The sequence below is a fragment of the Myxocyprinus asiaticus genome, chromosome 21 (genome assembly GCF_019703515.2).
Source record: "Myxocyprinus asiaticus isolate MX2 ecotype Aquarium Trade chromosome 21, UBuf_Myxa_2, whole genome shotgun sequence".
Taxonomy (NCBI): Eukaryota; Metazoa; Chordata; class Actinopteri; order Cypriniformes; family Catostomidae; genus Myxocyprinus; species Myxocyprinus asiaticus.
The window spans coordinates 31,322,926-31,340,759 of NC_059364.1; the positions used below are offsets into that span (position 1 = coordinate 31,322,926).

The following is a 17,834-nucleotide window of genomic DNA, read 5'->3' on the forward strand; positions in this document are numbered from 1 at the left end:
TAGACACTCAAGGCTTTGTTTAACCCTGCTATTACTGCCCTATGATATCTCCAATGGTATTACTGGGCAGCACAGCTCTGGACAGCCTGTTTTTGGTTCTCATCTGAACCACCTTTCCCTTGGCTGAGAATTGTGAACTTTAACACCACTCCATTACCACTGAAGTTATATTTATATTCTACAAATCCTGACAGTCTTAAAAAATCCACAACTAATCATTTTGTAAGAAACACTCTAGTAGTGTGGCATGAGGTATAAAAATTTCTATGTGACTCTCCTAAATTATCCCAGTTTTTTTTCCCTATATGGGGAAACTGCCCCTTTAGGCCAGGTGCTTAAGATATGGGCTTTAAGAGCTGAGCTGATAAAGGGGTTAGCAAAATAGTGGATTTATATAGTAATGAGAACCTTTTGTTTTTTGAAGACCTAAAGCAAAATTTTAATATACAATCAAAGCATTTCTTTAAGTATTTACAGATTAGGAGCTTAATATTTAAACACAAAAATCTATCCTCCAACCTGAACTTATCACTCTTGAAAAGAATGTTTAAAATATAATAATGGAGGAGATCTGATTTCCCAGTTATATCAAATTATTGTTGCAGGATCTCAGGAGTCTTCACACGATAAAATACAAGCTTGGTGTGAAGATATAAATGAGGAAATCACAGAGGATAAATGGAAGATCATTTGTCTAAAAGCTCAAATGAAAACAATTAACTCACATTTTAGATTACTCCAATATAAGTGGATAACGAGGATGTACATCACACCATCTTTATTACATAATTTCAATGCTAGTATACCTGATTTGTGTATTAAATGTGGGATACATAAAAGCTTTCTTTTTCACTGTCTATGGGCTTGCCCTATTGTAAAAGATTTCTGGAGGAAAGTAATGGATGTTTTGTCCGTTGCCTTCAATGTTAGGCTACAAATGTGTCCTAAGCTGTGTATTTTTGACTCTACACGGTAGATTGTGACTTCCATAAGACAGTTAAAAAAGTGATTACTTTTTCTTTACTGCAAGCCAGACATACACTAGCCAAGTTCTGGAAGTTATTTTATAGACCTAATGTTCAGTGTTGGATTGAATGTTTGTTGCTTTCTCTGGCTATGGAAAAGCTCACTTTTGTGAGAAAAGGGAAATATTCAGATTTTCAGATGATTTGGTGGTCGTTTATTGAATTTGTAGAGAGTATTGAATCATTTTGCTGAAGCCTTGGAGTGACCTACTTGTGAATTTTGTTTATTATTATTTTTTAATTATTTGTATCTGCTAATATATAACATAGCATTGCCTTTGTTCTATTTCATCTGAATGCTCTATGTGTGCCTTTGGATAAAGTTTTTGTAATTTATAATATTTTGTATTTTTTTTCTGTTAAAAGACTTGAAAATATCAATAAATACACTTGACAAAAAAAAAAAAGTAGTTTTGAGTAAGAGTACCTAAGATGGGCTCTAGTTCCTGCAGTGGGAAAGGGCCTAACTGGACTTGTTTCCCTCTCTGAAAAAGGGACAGACAAACACGAAATCGATCCAATGCGCTTCTCTGACAGAATCGCACAATACGGAGTTGAACTTGAGACCCATGTATATTATTTTCCGTGAGGGCACCAGACAGCTATTCATTTAATTTGAAACTCCGGCTCTCCGAGTGCAATTCTAGTGCTCTCGTATCTATCTCCACTTGCTGCCGTGACAGAGCAGAATATTACAGATCTGAATTAGATATTATTTTTCATTAAGTTTTCGTGTTTATTTTCACACATTGCATGCACTCAGACTACTACCTGGATACACAAAGAAGTTCTTTATTTTTTGTCACACATGCTTTTGTGCAAACCATCCTCCTCTCTCTTTTCTGACCCCGTAGGTGGAGAGGGGAGAGACAAACTGGCACTGTGGAAACTAGTCCAACACTCCCATTAAAATCCACTCTGTGCAGGAACTGTGTGGCACTAAACTTAGTATTTGACTCCCTGTCTGAGTCCTCTTGGCTGGAGGGGGTGGGGAACTCTCTTCTGGAGGAAGGGGTGCCACAGGGACTCCACAAGTGCTGTTTACCCACTCCATGTCCTGAACTGGACCACTGGTTAGGTAGTCCATCTTTTCTTGCTCCCTTGAGGGTTAGACGGGTGATGTTTGGCTGCCGCAAAAGAAGCCTTGCCTCTTGGCTGTGGCTGTTTTGGCTGTGCTCCACCCTGTACCAACTGCTGGAGAGAAGAGGCCTAGTTTGGGTTCTAAACCCAGACTGCCCACCTCTGAGATGGATTGGAAACCCAGAACACACTGGCTGAGGGGCTTGAACAGTGAACTTCCGGGGAAGGCAGGTTTCAAAAGCCTCCCCATCCTTTTATCTCAAGTCACACTGCTAGCGCATTGAGAACTGTAGCCTTGAAATGGGCTTTTGGCTCCACCAGGGCATTTAGGAAGTCTGTCTTCTCCCTCGTAGACAGGCAAGACAGACCCAGCCAAAGAACCCATTTTCCCACCACAGCGAGACCCATGCTGCGGCTGCAGCTCTGGACTGCCCCTCAAAGTGCGCAGGTTGATATCCACAATGGCGTAGGTCTCTTCCCACAATGCCATGTCTGGCGCCCCTGCATCAATTTGCCTCCCCATCTCCTTCATCAGGTCAGCTTGATATGCTTTGAGGAGCAAAGTGCCGTTAAGTGGGGGGTTGGGGTTGGACATTACCAGATCCTCCATATTGTGCACATCCAGCCTGGAGAAACCGTTGATAGGCACTCTATGTGAAAACGGCTTGTCCCAGAAGTGGCACATCTCCACCATGCACGCTGGGACAACTGGAATGAGCTGCTTCACTGGAGCAGCAGGAGACAGCAGTCGTTTACCGTCGTTCAAATCTCTCTCTGTACCCTGGCCCGTCAGCTGTGATGGCCAGTCAAATGAGAGCTTGTCCGCTGCCAATCTACACATTTTAAGAAGATCCAGTTTTCCCTGAATAGGAAAGGGGGACTCATCTAATGCGCTGTCCGGTTGGGAAGGAGGATTAGCTGGGAGAAGACGATCGTCATCATCCTCCTCCTCTCTTTCTCCAGCCGAAGGGGCTGATTCAAAGAGGGCAAGCGGATCACAAGAAACTTGATAATCAGATCGCCCCAGCTGCGGCATTCCTGAGGTTGGGGGACAGGCGATACCACTTGAAGAGCTCGCAGTTGCCATAAGAGAGACTCCAGGCACGTGCCGTGGGATTTGAGACTGAGCAAGCATCAAAGATTTTTAATACACATTACTAAACGCTGTGCCCAAAATACGTTATACGGGTGAGTTTAATGTCGCTGATATGTTATAGACGTAAATTGTTGCCTTAGAACCCACCAGTCAATGGAAACAATTGTCACAGTGGCGAACTTCATGACCAAAAATTAAAGATTGTCATATCTTGAGCCGAGCATGTTTATGTCCATTAAACCATACAATGAACCATAAGGTCAGAAGAGCTTGTTTTGACATACAGCAAAAAGAAAAAGAAAAGATTGCCAGTTACTAGTTTTCATAGGCCTCACACATTACTCTTCCGACAGTTCAGAACCACTGGAATGGACAGCGGCAATTAACTAATCTGACCACCAATGACAACAATCTTAACCTGAATGCACAAGGCAAATAACGTAGACAGCAGTCTACATTCGTTAGAACTATAAAACAGATATAACACAAGAAGGACATGATTGCCAGATTACCACTTCATATCCTCAGAATAATCAGAAACAATGACCTAGTATCTATAACCTAGCATCAATAACACAGATTTTTATAAATATATTTACCTTTACTTGAACACACAATCCATGTGTCTCTCCTTGCTAATGAACATCTCTGTCACTTTGTTGTAAAAGTCACCTGCTTGTTCAAGTTTTGATAGCCTCTCTTTTTCGATTTTTAATTCAAATTACCTTTGCCAAATTTGCATAGGTCTTCGATGTGTACACTGCGGATATCCATTTTGCCGCTTAATAACGCATTAGTTACGTGAACTTGAACGTATTGACACAACTAAAATCTCGCCAATCAGATAGCATGACTGAAGGAAGGAGCTTCTGATTGGCTTACTCATTTTGGTAAGCATGCTTACCTTGGCCATTTGTAGCGGGCATGCTTCCATTTGAATGAATGTACAGTGTTGAATGAAAGGGCGGTAAACATTGCTTTGAATCAGAGAAAGCATAACATAAAGTGCTTAAACCTGAGGGTGGCGCCAAAGCGAATAAATGAATAACTGTCTGTGCTGCTCAACTGAGATGAAAGATGACGAATTTGAACGAAAACAGTAGTTTATATTAACAATTATATTTAAATATTTCAGTGTCATTTTTCTTTTCACCCTTCTGTTAGGTAAGCACGTCCCTGAGAGACTCGAACTTAATACACTTATCAAGCTCACCATGTCGTGACAATTGGTTTAGTATTAATCTCCTAAAATGTTACTAGACAGGCCGATCCATCACACCACCACAATGTGTTGGAGAGTATAAATCTATGATGGCTTTATGTAACAAAAGGAACAGCAGAAGGAATATTCACCCTTACAAAAAATATGCTCTCAGAAGAACAGTCGCGTTCTGCGACGTACCTGATGGCTCTTCTAATGAACAGTTTAGCGACCACTCCCCTGCAAGCCCTACTGAGAAGCTTCCAATAAGCTTCACAGAGAACGACAATTAAGGGATCTATGGCAGTTACTTACATGAGAGAGGTGGGACTCCCTTATCACTGCTGTGATTGGTCTATCAACTGTAAGACGTGATGTTGTTGTGCGATTCCCATAGTGAGATACCAAATGAATATTAGAAAGAGTATTTAGTATGTGTTTCTCAAATATGTAATAGAATACTGTTTTGTGTGTCAAATTCAGGCCTACCATATACTTCCTTTTCCTGGCCTTCACTTTGGGTCCCTGCCCAGCCTACCTTAAAATTCATATCCAAAATTCTCTTATATTGGCCACTAAGAGTTTGTAAACTCACCACAGGCATCTTCTGTACACATGCTTGGCAAAACACATCCTCGGCCATTAATTCAACATGTACTTGGCTCCACCGTGGGTCCGAACACAATACACACCCTCTTGCAGATACGGATACAATACCCACATTTCTTTCAACTTACATCAAGCTCACTTTATCTCTCCCTGGAGATGCTACCCACCCTTTGCATACATAGCAGACACTGTTTCTCTCTGCCCAGTGGGACAAGTTTAAGGTTCCGTTTCTGATGCACTGGTTATGACTGCATCATGTAAACATTACACAGGCCTGCTAGTCCCCCACGGCTCCCCATGGTAGAGATTTTAACACAGGTTATGAGCAATTCCAGCCAGTCTGTTTTTGAAATGTCAGCAGAATGTATATCAAACCATCTCTCTAGGCTAGAGCAATAAATATATATAATTTGTCTTAAAAGCTATCATAGTATTTTGAAGAAATGTTCATGTGTAGTAAAGCTGCACAAGTTTTTGTATTTTAAAGTGGCAGTTGTTTTTTCCTCTCTGCCCGTTTGATCACTCAAGGGGACTGCTGTATAAAATGGACAATAATTGCCCCTGCTGTCAGACACATACAGGTCAGAGTGCCCTTTAATCTGGTAGTCACTTTAATCATGTCCCTAACACTTTCAGTGTCTAAGAGCAGGCAATGATATAGGCTCTTTGTGCCACTACACAAATTTCAAATTCACACTTTACATACACTGAGATTAATGTAATTAAAAAAACAGCATATTTCAAAAACATGAGTCAACACTATTACATCTAATGCTTTTATTAAATAATGCTTTAATAACTATTAAATAATGCTTTTGCTCTAGTTTACCCATTATTTTAGGCTACGTTCACACAGCATGTTCACATTTCCAATTTTCTACTCAAAAAAAAAAAAAAAAAAAAAAAAAAAAAATATATATATATATATATATATATATATATATATATATATATATATATATTTTTTTTTTTTTTTTTGTGTGAGGCTGTTCATATGACTTTTTAAATGTAGATGAAAAGAGATACCGGTCTTAATTGGCTTGCAAACATTAAACACCCTTCCCTGGCATGTTCATTATAACATCATCAGCAAACTTCATGATATCATGTTTTGTTATTATATGAAACTAGACCTCAAGTCTTGATAATAGAGCACAACAGCCTGGTTCTGGATTAGAACTCTGTTATGAAGGATTTTACGAAATCCCTATGGAATAAATTTACGGGAAAAAAAGAGGGCGGGCATAGTTGCACTCTATAGAAAATATTTGAGACATAATGTACATAAATATATATTTGAAACAAATATAGTTTTGCCCCTATATACACTGCCTGGCCAAAAAAAAAAAAACAAACAAAAAAATCACAGTTTGGATTTAAATAAGCAGATACTTAAGAGCCTAAGATTGGATCATTATTGCAGTGATTCATAGGTTTCAGCTGGCAACACTTCTTTGAACCCTAACTGATACAGTCTGTATCTTCTAATTTCTTAAACAACCATGTCGGAAGATGTATCCGGTGGTTGTAGAAAAGATGTTAGTGTGTTTTAGAAGGGGCGAATTATTGACCTGCATCAAGCAAAGAGATTTAGATCACTAAGGAGATTGCTGAAATCAATGGAACTGGGTTAAGAACTGTCCAACACATTATTAAAACCTGGAAGGATAGTGGTGAACTGTCAGCTTCGCAGAAAAAATGTGGTCAGAAAAAAATCTTGAATGATCGTGATTGGAGATCACTAAAATGCTTGAAGTCACATCGTAAAAAATCGACAGCAGGACTCACGGCAATGTTTAATAGTGAAAGTAAGAGCATTTCCACATGCACAATGTGATAAGAATTTACAGGATTGGGACTAAACAGCTGTGTGGCCACAAGAAAGCCACTTGTTAGTGAGGCTAATTGGAAAAAACTACTTCAGTTTGCTAGGGAGCATAAAGATTGGACTGTGAAGCGATGTAAAAAGGTAATGTGGTCTGAGTCCAGATTTACCCTATTCCAAAGCGATGGGCGCGTCAGGGTAAGAAGGGAAGCACATGAATCGATGCACCCATCATGCATAGTGTGCATTCTGGAGGTAGTGTTATGATCTGGGGTTGCTTCAGTTGGTCAGGTCTATGCTCAGCAACGTTACACGACAATAAAATAAAGTCAACTGACTACCTGAATGTATTGAATGACCAGGTTATCCCATCAATGGATTTTTTCTTCCCTGACGGCACAGGCATATTCCAGGATGACAAAGCCAAGATTCATCAGGCTCAAATTGTAAAAGAGTGGTTCATGGAGCATGAGGAATAATTTTCACACATGAATTGGCCAGAGTCCTGACCTTAACCCCATTGAAAGTCTTTGGGATGTGCTGGAGAAGCCTTTACAAAGTGGTTTGACTCTCCCGTCATCAATACAAGATCTCGGCCAAAAATGTATGCAACTCTGGATGGAAATAAATGATGTGACGTTGCATAAGTTTTTTTAAACAATGCCACAATGAATGCACGTCATAATCAAAGCTAAAGGAGGTCCAATGAAATATTAGAGTATGTGACTTGTTTTTCTTTTTTGGCCAGGCAGAGTAATACTAATGATATAGTTAGATTGTCAAAATAATTGCATTAATTACAACCTGACTGATCACACTGAATTCAAGTCAGATATGTATCTGACACATTTCCACTTACAGTATGAATGTGGTCCAGATCAGGATTGAAAATGTCAGATTAAATGCGATATTTGCAGTTCACACTGTCATCCAAAAGATCTGTGTCACATGTCAGCAAAAAAAAAAGAAAAAGAAAAAGAAAAAAAGATTTGGGCCACATTCAACTGCAGTATGAATGTAGACATTGTCCTCTTCACAGATGTCAATTCACAATTCATTCTTCAGGTTAATGACATCAAATATCATGAGAACATGCATATCATTGGTTTCTTTGGTGACAGTGGCAAGCTTAAGTTGCGTGGCGTTTCCAGTGAGAGCTTCACCTTCCCAAACTCTGCTCTTATTCATTTTTAGATCCGTTCGTTTCTCCCCAACAACACACACTCTTTGGGCACCTGGTACCCGGACACGGAAACTCACCATGCTTTGCGGAGCCAGCACACCTGAACGTGGCTCCAACAACACACACCCTTTTCCCCATGCTGAATACACAAAAGGGAATGGATCTTCAAGCCTATCACACACATTCCTGATAATGTAATCACACAGCAGCATATAGTCTTGTTGAGGTGATTTGCGTCCATAAAGACCAAGACGATAGACTCCGGCACTAGGTGTGCACACACTCACGGTTACCTTAGTGTCTGTAAATGTCAGAAGTACATATCGGGATAGAGGAAAATGGGCTTCCCTGTGCAGCTCAGCACCTGGATTCTCTGCATAGAGAGCTGCATGTATTTGCAGGTCTGGTGAGTCACAGTGGAAGGTGATGTTGCAGCGGCCCTGTGGTGCATTCACTATCGCCCCCGTATGGCTAAAGTGGGATAGTCCAGCTTCTTGAGTACGCATCCCGGGACCACACCACAGGCCCAGGTCAGCGGGATACAGTGCATTGGGATTTAACACTTGGGTCCGACAATGCAGCATATAGTTCCCGACATTTTGAAAAGTTCCACCTTCACTGTCGTAATCCCGCGCGAACATAGAAAGACGGTAAAATCCTTTGTATGGGCACATGACATTGCACACCAGCTGGTCTGCTGCTGTTTGCAATGCAAGGCAGCGCCTGGCCACAGCAGTGCTGAGCTCATGGTGAATGAGCTCACACACCATCATCAGAGGTCGTGATGTGAGTAGGATCACCTTGCACTCCCCACCGTCACCCACTTCCAAAGCTTCTTCTCCTTGGACACTGCAGCTCTTGATGCCTAGTGCCGATGTCCCGGCTACTAAGCCCCAGCTCTGGTAGGGGTTATCAGGCAGGGTCTGCCTCTGTTGGATGCTTGTACACTCTAGCTCCAGTGAACAAACCCACCGCAGAGCACCAGGTTCACTCTCTCGCTGGGCAAATAGCTTAATCTCGTAGGCTCCAGGTTCCGGGGGGAGTAATCGCAGCTTCATCCCATAACGTGTCACTGACAGGACACCACAGGAGCTGTCGAGCTCCTCCTGCTTTGGAGCCCCTGTCTGAGGATCCCGCTGCCTCATTTCGTATGAAAAGGTCAATGGTCTGGAGGAGCTCATGGACACAAGTGCCTCCCCGTTATCTGTGAAGAACAAATTGTGACACATTTACAAAATGTTACAGTGATATTGTGTCTGCATTAACATTGGCAACAAACACATTGCAACATTTTGGGAGTGACACACATTTAAAGATGCACTCAGTAATTTTTTAATGCATGTCGTCTTGGACTTACACTGACACCTAGTAGCATGGATGCAGCATCATTCAAACGCAATAGTTTGTGGGTTACCAATGCCATTGTAGTAGTTTCATATTCACAATCAGCCATGATTCATTTCATCCATGAGTGAAAATAGGGCTATGTATTGCCACCCATCCACAATAAAATCGCAATACATTTGTCATGATTTAATATATTGCAATACATGACAGTATTATAATTAAATTGAGATTGAAACTGCGCCTAACGCATGAGAGAGACCCAGCATGTCCGTAAGAGAAAGAGTGATTTGTGTAAGTTAAATTTCAGTCTCTCTGGTACCTCATAGAAGCATTTCTTACCGCACTAATAAATGCTGTTCTCAGAGTTTGCATTTATTTAGACAACCTGCTTCTTGTATTATTGAACTGTTGGCATAATATGAATACAGATATAGATTAATAAAAATATTGATGCAGGAATCTGAAATATCAATAAAATATTGTGAGAAAAAGCATTGCAATATATCAATATACAGTATGATTGTAATATACAGTGTGATTGTATCGTCACAGCACTAAGTGAAAGTGTCCAATAACAGAGTAGTTCCTGAGATTAAGTGACTGGTCATGTGGTTGGCTGGTCATGTGATACTAACATGGCAGCCCCCATGAGGGAACCCTTACCATGTAGAATACAGTAATACAGCTTTTATAAGGTTACTATTATGGCTGGAGTCTTCATCTCATGTGAGTGGTCACGATTTTATACATGTGTTTCAAAATTATGATTAATTTCTTTAGGAGTAGAACTTTAAATATGGTAGTGAATCTCATAAATTATTGTATCCGAGTCCCGAACAATGCTAGGAAGCCTATTGCATAGTTTAGGTGCCAAATAAGAAAATAATCTCCCTCCTTTTGTGGATTTTGATATTCTATATACAGTATTATTAAAGTTCTCACAATATTTATGTTAACGTTATCACGATATTCTCATGATATTTTATATAATATACAGGATTACAAGAGTTTTTTCCAAGATTGCAGTGGTTGACAGTTATAATCATAGCAACATTTTGGTGTCTTGTGGGTGTTAACAAGAAACATGGATGCTTAAACTGTGTGGTAATAGCTAGTTTTGATTAAAGAAATATTAGTAACTATAGCTGTATTAGCATCCAGCAAGTTTCACTAAGCTGTTGTGTGTGAATATGTGTGTGCACCTGTGGTTGTTTTGTACTGTGTGGGTTGTGTGAGGGTCAATCCAAACTGATAAAACGCTGAGGTCTTCAAGGGTCTCATTTCAAATTCTTCCATGGAGATGGGTGTGGTAAGTAGTTGCCAGGTCTGATCATCAGGAAAATGTGAGTTTATAAACTCACTAGGCTCAGTCAGGAAATAAAAGTCATCATACCTGAAACAAACCGACATTTATAATAAATCTTTTTGTCTTTAATGTGAGATTCACTGTTGGGCTATTACACATTTAACTCTGGGTTAGGCCACTTGTCACACCGGATTAAGCAACATTTCACACTTGTAATTTTAAAGGGAGTTAAGCAACATTTTACCCTGCATTTATAGCACTAGCCCTGAATTGCAGTGCTAAAGGAATGTAGTGTGAAACAATGCTAGAATGCTACAAACCAGTGTTTGCATCATTAAATATTCATGGGCTTTGTACAGTCGATGAAAAATTCACACACTCTTTACTTTCAGAGTCTGAGGGACATATTTGATATTTAATATTATTATTATTATTATTATTTTTTGTAGTATGTTTCAGAAGACTGAAGACAAAGTGAATTTACATTGAAGCATTTACACAGATAGACAAGCAGTTATTAAAACAGATACTGTTTTGTATTCATCAAATCAATCATCATTAATATGTACAAAAAATTTGAAATTTAACTAAGTGTGAAATCTCAAAAACTGACTACTAGGATTCATTACAAGTCACAGCATATACAAATACACAAATGTATGTAAATATTACTAACTGTGTATTTGTCTGTGTATATAGGTTTATTTGATACAGTGTGATAATTGACACTCTCAGAGGCCTGACCTCTTCATAAATGTTTGGGTTTCCATGTTGACAGTGCCAGCTCCCCAGCACGCATCAAGCAGCCACCACTGTCCCCCAACGAAGACGGCATTCCACTCATGATCGGAATGCTTCTCAGCTAAACTGAGCCCGGCCTGGTATCCAACACCTTTGCTGTACCCACTCACCTCCACACACTCAATGCCCACCTCCCTAGAGAAAGAGAGTTCAGAGGTGCATACTACTTGCATGCTGTTTGTGTGTGTGTAATGTATATATTTGTGGCAACTTGTTACCTGCACATTTCCACACAGAGGCAAGAGTATCCACTACATACACCCTTTCCCTTCCTGATAACCTCATCAGGAGAGCAAATCTTCTGAGAAAGACCAAGGTATCCCTCCAAATCATACTCTATACAGAAACACACAAACACAAAGGCTATGTTCGAAATAGCATACTGCATTTACTATTTTTGCAGTATATAGTATATATATTGTAGACAGTATCCATACGTGACGAGGGCCGGGCTGTGACTACACACGCCCGGTCCCCAATCGGGCTAATCAGCCGAGGAGAGGGATAAATGCAGCCTGAAGCGGCAGTTCGAGAGAGAGAGAGAGCCACATGCAGCTGCCGTGTGTGTGTTTATGTTTGTGTCTTTTTGTTTAAGTTCTTATTAAAATATTACTTTGACTGTTCAGCCGGTTCCCGCCTCCTCCTTTCCCATTTTTAACCCTGTTACACCATACTGTATAGAATACTGTATCTCACAATGCAATGCACTTCACTTGATCTTCCATTTCCAGTGTGATGAATGAACAGCAATGATTTTTAACATCTGTAATTTGTCTCATTATTTTATCAGACTGCCAAACTTTGACTTTTTTTTACTCAAAATTTCATTAAAAATGCAAAATAAGTTGGAAGACAATATTAAAAGTGCCGAGGCAGAGCTGAAGCGCCGAATGTCATCTGATGGCCTCAGAGAATTGCCCCGACAGAAATACAGATATAATACTATTTTGTCACGGAAGGTGGAGTTTTGGTTATTCAGGGCAAGACAGTCATACTTTGAGTCGTGGGACAAAGCAGGGAAGCTTTTGGCTAGATATATAAAGCAGAGAGTGTCTTTTTCTACCATTCCCTCAGTGAAATCTGCTGGTGGTGAAATTTTTACCTCAGCCATTGAGATTAATAATGCTTTTAAAGAATTATATCTTGATCTCTATAGTTCCACATCTTAGAAACTTTGTGGAACCATTAGAACTCCCTAAACTGACAACTGAGCAAAAAAATTATCTTGATTCTGAGATAACCTTGGAGGAGCTCGGCGAGGTAATTAAGGCCTTGCCTACAGGCAAGGCTCCGGGGCCAGATGGCTTTTTCCGCTGAGTTTTTTAAATCTTATGCTACAGAACTGACTCCACTTTTGCTAGAAGTTTAAACGGAATCATTAAAGAATGGAAAACTTCCCCCAACCATGACACAAGCCCGGATCAGACTGATTCTTAAAAAAGACAAAGAGTTATCGTCCATTTTCCCTGACAAGCTAGACATTAAAATATTGTCAAAAATTTTGGCTAACCGATTAATTAAAGTTATGACATCTCTTATACATATAGATCAGGTGGGGTTTATTCGGGGCCATAGCTCTTCTGATAACATTAGGCATTTTATCAATATTATGTGGTCAGAATCCGGTAGCGGCCATCTCACTTGATGCCGAAAAGGCGTATGATATGGTAGAATGGGATTATCTTTTTAAGATTTTGGAAATATACGGGTTCAGGAATACTTTTATTGGATGGATTAAGTTACTTTATAGACACCCGGTAGTGGTGGTACAAACAAATTTATTAATTTCAGATTATTTTACTCTGGATAGGGGCACCCGGCAGGGTTGCCCTCTTTCCACATTTTTGTTTTGTCTTGCCCTGGAACCATTTGCAGCCGCGATAAGAAGGGAAGATGATTTTCCAGGTGTGGTGGCAGGAGGTATGGCGCATACGTTTTTGCTTTACGCAAATTGTATTTTATTATTCGTCTCCGACCTTACTAGATCTATGCCTTGCCTCCATAGAATTATACATTCCTTTTCTAAGTTCTCGGGATACAGAGTCAATTGGTCTAAATCCGAAGCTTTGGCTCTGACAGTCGTACTGCCCAGTAACGGCTTTCCAGCCGGGCACCTTCCAGTGGCCCAAACATTACATATTTGGCCATTTTATTCCCAGCAAATCTGTCTGATTTAGTTAGAGTTAATTTGACCCCTTAATAAAAAGGTTTTTGAGCGATGTGGGCAGGTGGGCTTCATTACATTTATCTATGATTGGGAAGGTTAATGTTATTAAAATGAATTGTATTCCAAAATTCAACTACCTGCTACAATCTCTCCCTGTTGATGTCCCCCTCTCTTATTTTAAACAATTTGATAGCATAGCGAAGTCCTAAATTTGGAATGGTAAGCATCCTAGATTACATTTGAATAAGTTACATAGGCCGATTGACAAAGGTGGGCTAGGCCTACCCAAGATTTTGTTTTATTATTATGCATTCGGTCTCAGACATTTGGCTCATTGGATGCTTCCACCTGAAAGAGCCCCTCCCTGGTTTTGTATTGAACAGGAAGTTCTTGCCCCTATTTTGCCATTGCAAAGCCTTTTTATTAAATTAATCAGAGAAGTTAAATTACACCCCGTTATCTCGCATTTGCACTCGGTATGGACAAAAGTGTCCAAAAAACGTCAAGTCTGCATCTAGAGATGCAAGGGTGCACCTTATGCAATTCAAGATTTGACATAGATTTTATTGGACCCCCTCTAGATTATATAGGTTTGGTTTTAAAGACACACCCACCTGCTGGCGATGCCAATCAGAAGTTGGAGACACAACCCATGTCTTTTAGGGGTGTGTTAAGATCCAAGAATTTTGGTTAAAGGTTCAGAGTTGTTTGTGTGACGTTTTGGGCACTCAAATTTTACTTTGCCCCAGACTTTGCATTTTGGGTGATGAGGTGGTCATAAATTTGGGGGATGGACATATAGAGAATTGGGTTCTGACCAGTGTCATGATTGGCAGACAAATTATTTTAAGGGGTTGGAAGTCAGACGGAGCGACATCATTTCCGGAGTGGTGTGAGGAGATGGGGAGGGTGGTAGCTTTCGAGGAGGTAGCAAATAGAAGGCTGGGGTTTGGGGACTTGTTTGTCAGGAAATGAGACATTTTTTTAGTGTTTTTGGGGGACTCTCGGGGTGGGGATGGGAAGAGAGAAGTCTAGTTTAATCATGTATGTTTATTATATTTTTTTTTTTTAAAAAGATTTTTGTGTGTATTATTATAGGTGACCACAGCGGTATTCGTTGGGTTGGTGATTGTGGAGGGATATTAGTGGGGGTTAATGTTAAATGTTGATTCGATGTGTATGTGTTGTGTTTTTCTCTGTTAAAAATAAAATAAAATGCAAAATAAAAGTTCAGTCAGGAAACTACATGGCACAAGCTGATATGTCCCTTGAACATGTAATCTGTTAGCCAATCGGTTTGCGTTCTCTTTCTTTGTTTCACATTTAAATTGCCTCAGTTGTTTGCAAGTAAGACAGTTTCAGTGCAGCATGTTATGAGAGACTCTGTTCTCTCTGAAACTCTCTACTAGATCTGCTTCTCAGGAATTGTACAGTATGTACTGATGTACTGAGTATGTTTCGTGCAGCAGCAGCAGCATGTCCTACATACTTGATGCCACACATCTTATGGATGTTTAATTGTGCAGCAACGTGTCTTACATGATCAACTCAGCATGTCTGTGTTCTAGCAGCAGCAAGTTTTCGTATTTGCTCTGCAGCAGCAGAGTACCAGATCTAGTCCTCCAAGACCAAACCTACCAACTTATCATATCCACTGAAACACCTTATTCCGAGAGTTGTCATTACTGAATTGTATTTATTTCTAAAATGATCACTTGACGGCATTCACATGCAACATGATGAGGTCATGTGACAACAATGTAACATCCTGTTTGAAATGTTCATAGTTGACATACATGCTGTATACTGCCAATTTTTTAAACAGTAAATGAAAAAGTAAGTTAATATCCCATTCCAAGCATAGCCATACAATCACTGTATACAGATAATATTATGTTTTCTACCACAGTGCATAATTAGAAGAACAAGTCATGCCAACAGCATATCAGCTATTCATAGTCACTCTTTTAGCAATGTGATTGTGATTGCAGCTAGCCAAGTAACACTTCAGCAGTGATGATGTTAAGCCAACTTACGTCAGGATGTACAGTATATTCACAATTGTAATTTAAGTTCATGTATGAACGTCTGAATGTGCGTGTATAATTACCAATATTATGGCATAGCCAGATCCATATGGCCCTAAGTTTCTCCAGATCATTTCTGGCCCCCTCAGTGACTGCACGAGCAATATTTTGAGCAGAGAATACTTCCAGTTCCCTCAACTGAAATACACATATTCATGCATAAATTTATGTTTAATAAGAACACAAAAAGACATGTTTTTTGTGTGGGTTTTGTCTTTTACCTCCTTTCCTTTCTTGATACAGTATGTGTCTACTTTGTTGAAAATCTCAGTGCTGGAGAACAGGAGTTTCCTGGGTTTCCTCTTAGAGGAGCAGACTCCAGGTAAATAAGGTCTCCCAGGCTGTGTGCCAGGGCTGGCAAGTGAGCGGGGTTTCACAATCTCTTCTTGGCTCTTTATCACAGTGCTCCTCTTCCTTACACTTACAGACTTTGCTGCACTCTCCGCGGACAGTTGCCGCTTTGTGCTCGGCCGTTGTTCCTCACAAAACTTCCCTTGGTAATTCTCCAACAATAACTTATGTGAAACAACATCATCTTGTAATGGTACAATGGTTAAGTGCTTTGGATGATTTTGCTCCGCTAACTGTGAACCTCCTTGGTCATTCTTGGCTGGGCTGATGTTTTCAGTGTTCCCTCTGGTCTGCACTATTTGGCTTCCAGATGCATTTTGAATCTCGTATTTCTCCACACTGTTTTTGACTTTGAAGTCAAAGGTGTGTTTCTTTGTGTCATTGTTTGAATCTGTGGTTCCTGTTTGAATTGCAGATTCTTCTGTTTGGTTGCCTTTGTTGTTGATATCTGTTGTGATTTGTTGTTGATCAGTTTTAGGTTGATGCAAAAAAAAACTTCTCAGCCACTATTTCCATCATCCCGCTCGTTAAATCACTTTAAATCCAGAAACTAACATCCGATGAGATAGTAAACGTCCTTATGATACCTTTAAATGTCTCTTAAAGAACTTGCAGACTGCTTATCAATTTAGAACACACCAACACACATTTAAAATGCAATTAGATGGAAACACTTACCTTTTGTTATTGTGAAACTCATACCTCTGGCCTGTCTGTCACTGTCAGAAGGGTTTGTAGTGGAGATTCATCCAAGTTTTGTTTTCTGTTGTAGAGGTCTGTGCATATCTATTTTCGAACTCCCAGTGCCCACCCCTATGAAAGGATAGTAGGCTAAAAATACACATGGACTTTTTATGATGACCAATGAGCTCAAAGCTACAAGAGAGAGAGAGGGTGAGAGAGAAGGACATCAGATGTGGGCATGGAGGATTTCAAGGGTTCTGGGTGGTACAGATAAAAGTATTAGGTAACAAACATGTGTAAACAATGTCTATGTTGCCACCAAAAATGAAAATTCTGAAATGATTGACTCGCCCTCAAGTCATTTCAAAACCCATTTGACTTTCTATAGTATGACTTTAGAAGACTTGAAGTATAGTGCATGAGTTGTATGGACTATTTTATGGTACTTTTACTTTAAAGGTACTTCTATAGTATTATTTTTACTTGCTTTTATGTTGTTGTTTGTCCTTGTTGGAGCTTGTCAGCCCCTGGTCACGATGAACTGTTGTTGTGGCAAGAGCTGCTTACTGAATATTCAAAAATGTCTACTTTGCATAGAAAAAGTAACAACATAAGGGTTTGGAGCAACATGAGGACGAGTTAATAATGACAGAAATTTCATTTTGGGGTGAAATATCCCTTTCAAAACTTTATTAAAGCATTTGTATATATGTTTAGTCTGCCAAAGGTAAAGAATAGAAGCAACTGTACTGTAGCACAAAAGCACACACAATCATAAAAATAAAGTATTTCCTTCAGAGCCAGCCCTGGACTGGTTGAACCTTTTCTCCAGATTACTGTCCTTCTGTTAAAAAAAATAAAAATAAATCACTGATATGGAAATTGTAGCTGACCTTAATGGAGACTGTCACTATGTGCAGGGAAACAAAGCAGTTCTTATTGCCATACATAGAGACCCTTCCTCCCAAAACATCCTCATTGGCTCGGGCTCCGTGTCAGACAGCCTGTCGGGGGCCCTCAAGGGTTCTCTTACATACCCCCTCTAGCAGGCTGAATTAGCCCTGACCAATTA

The 17,834-nt window shown here is 39.9% G+C and overlaps 1 protein-coding gene across 1 annotated transcript; it reads right to left on the reverse strand.

The window, feature by feature from the left end:
* Positions 1-5,995: 5,995 nt before the first annotated feature.
* ky (kyphoscoliosis peptidase) lies at positions 5,996-16,857 on the reverse strand. The gene is made up of 7 exons (XM_051647724.1): positions 16,757-16,857; positions 15,949-16,526; positions 15,751-15,865; positions 11,692-11,809; positions 11,417-11,608; positions 10,569-10,759; positions 5,996-9,223 (listed from the first exon to the last, which is right to left on the reverse strand). The coding sequence occupies exons 1-7, from the start codon at positions 16,776-16,778 to the stop codon at positions 7,884-7,886; spliced, it is 2,556 nt and encodes an 851-aa protein (XP_051503684.1). The 5' UTR covers positions 16,779-16,857; the 3' UTR covers positions 5,996-7,883.
* Positions 16,858-17,834: the final 977 nt, after the last annotated feature.

Coding starts and splice junctions, on each gene's coding strand:
- ky (XM_051647724.1), bottom strand. CDS start 16,778: ATGAGTTTCACAATAACAAAAG. Junction 15,866..15,948: donor GTATCAAGAAAGGAAAGGAG/GTAAAAGACAAA, acceptor TGTGTATTTCAG/TTGAGGGAACTGGAAGTATT. Junction 9,224..10,568: donor ACAGTACAAAACAACCACAG/GTGCACACACAT, acceptor TGTTCTTCACAG/ATAACGGGGAGGCACTTGTG.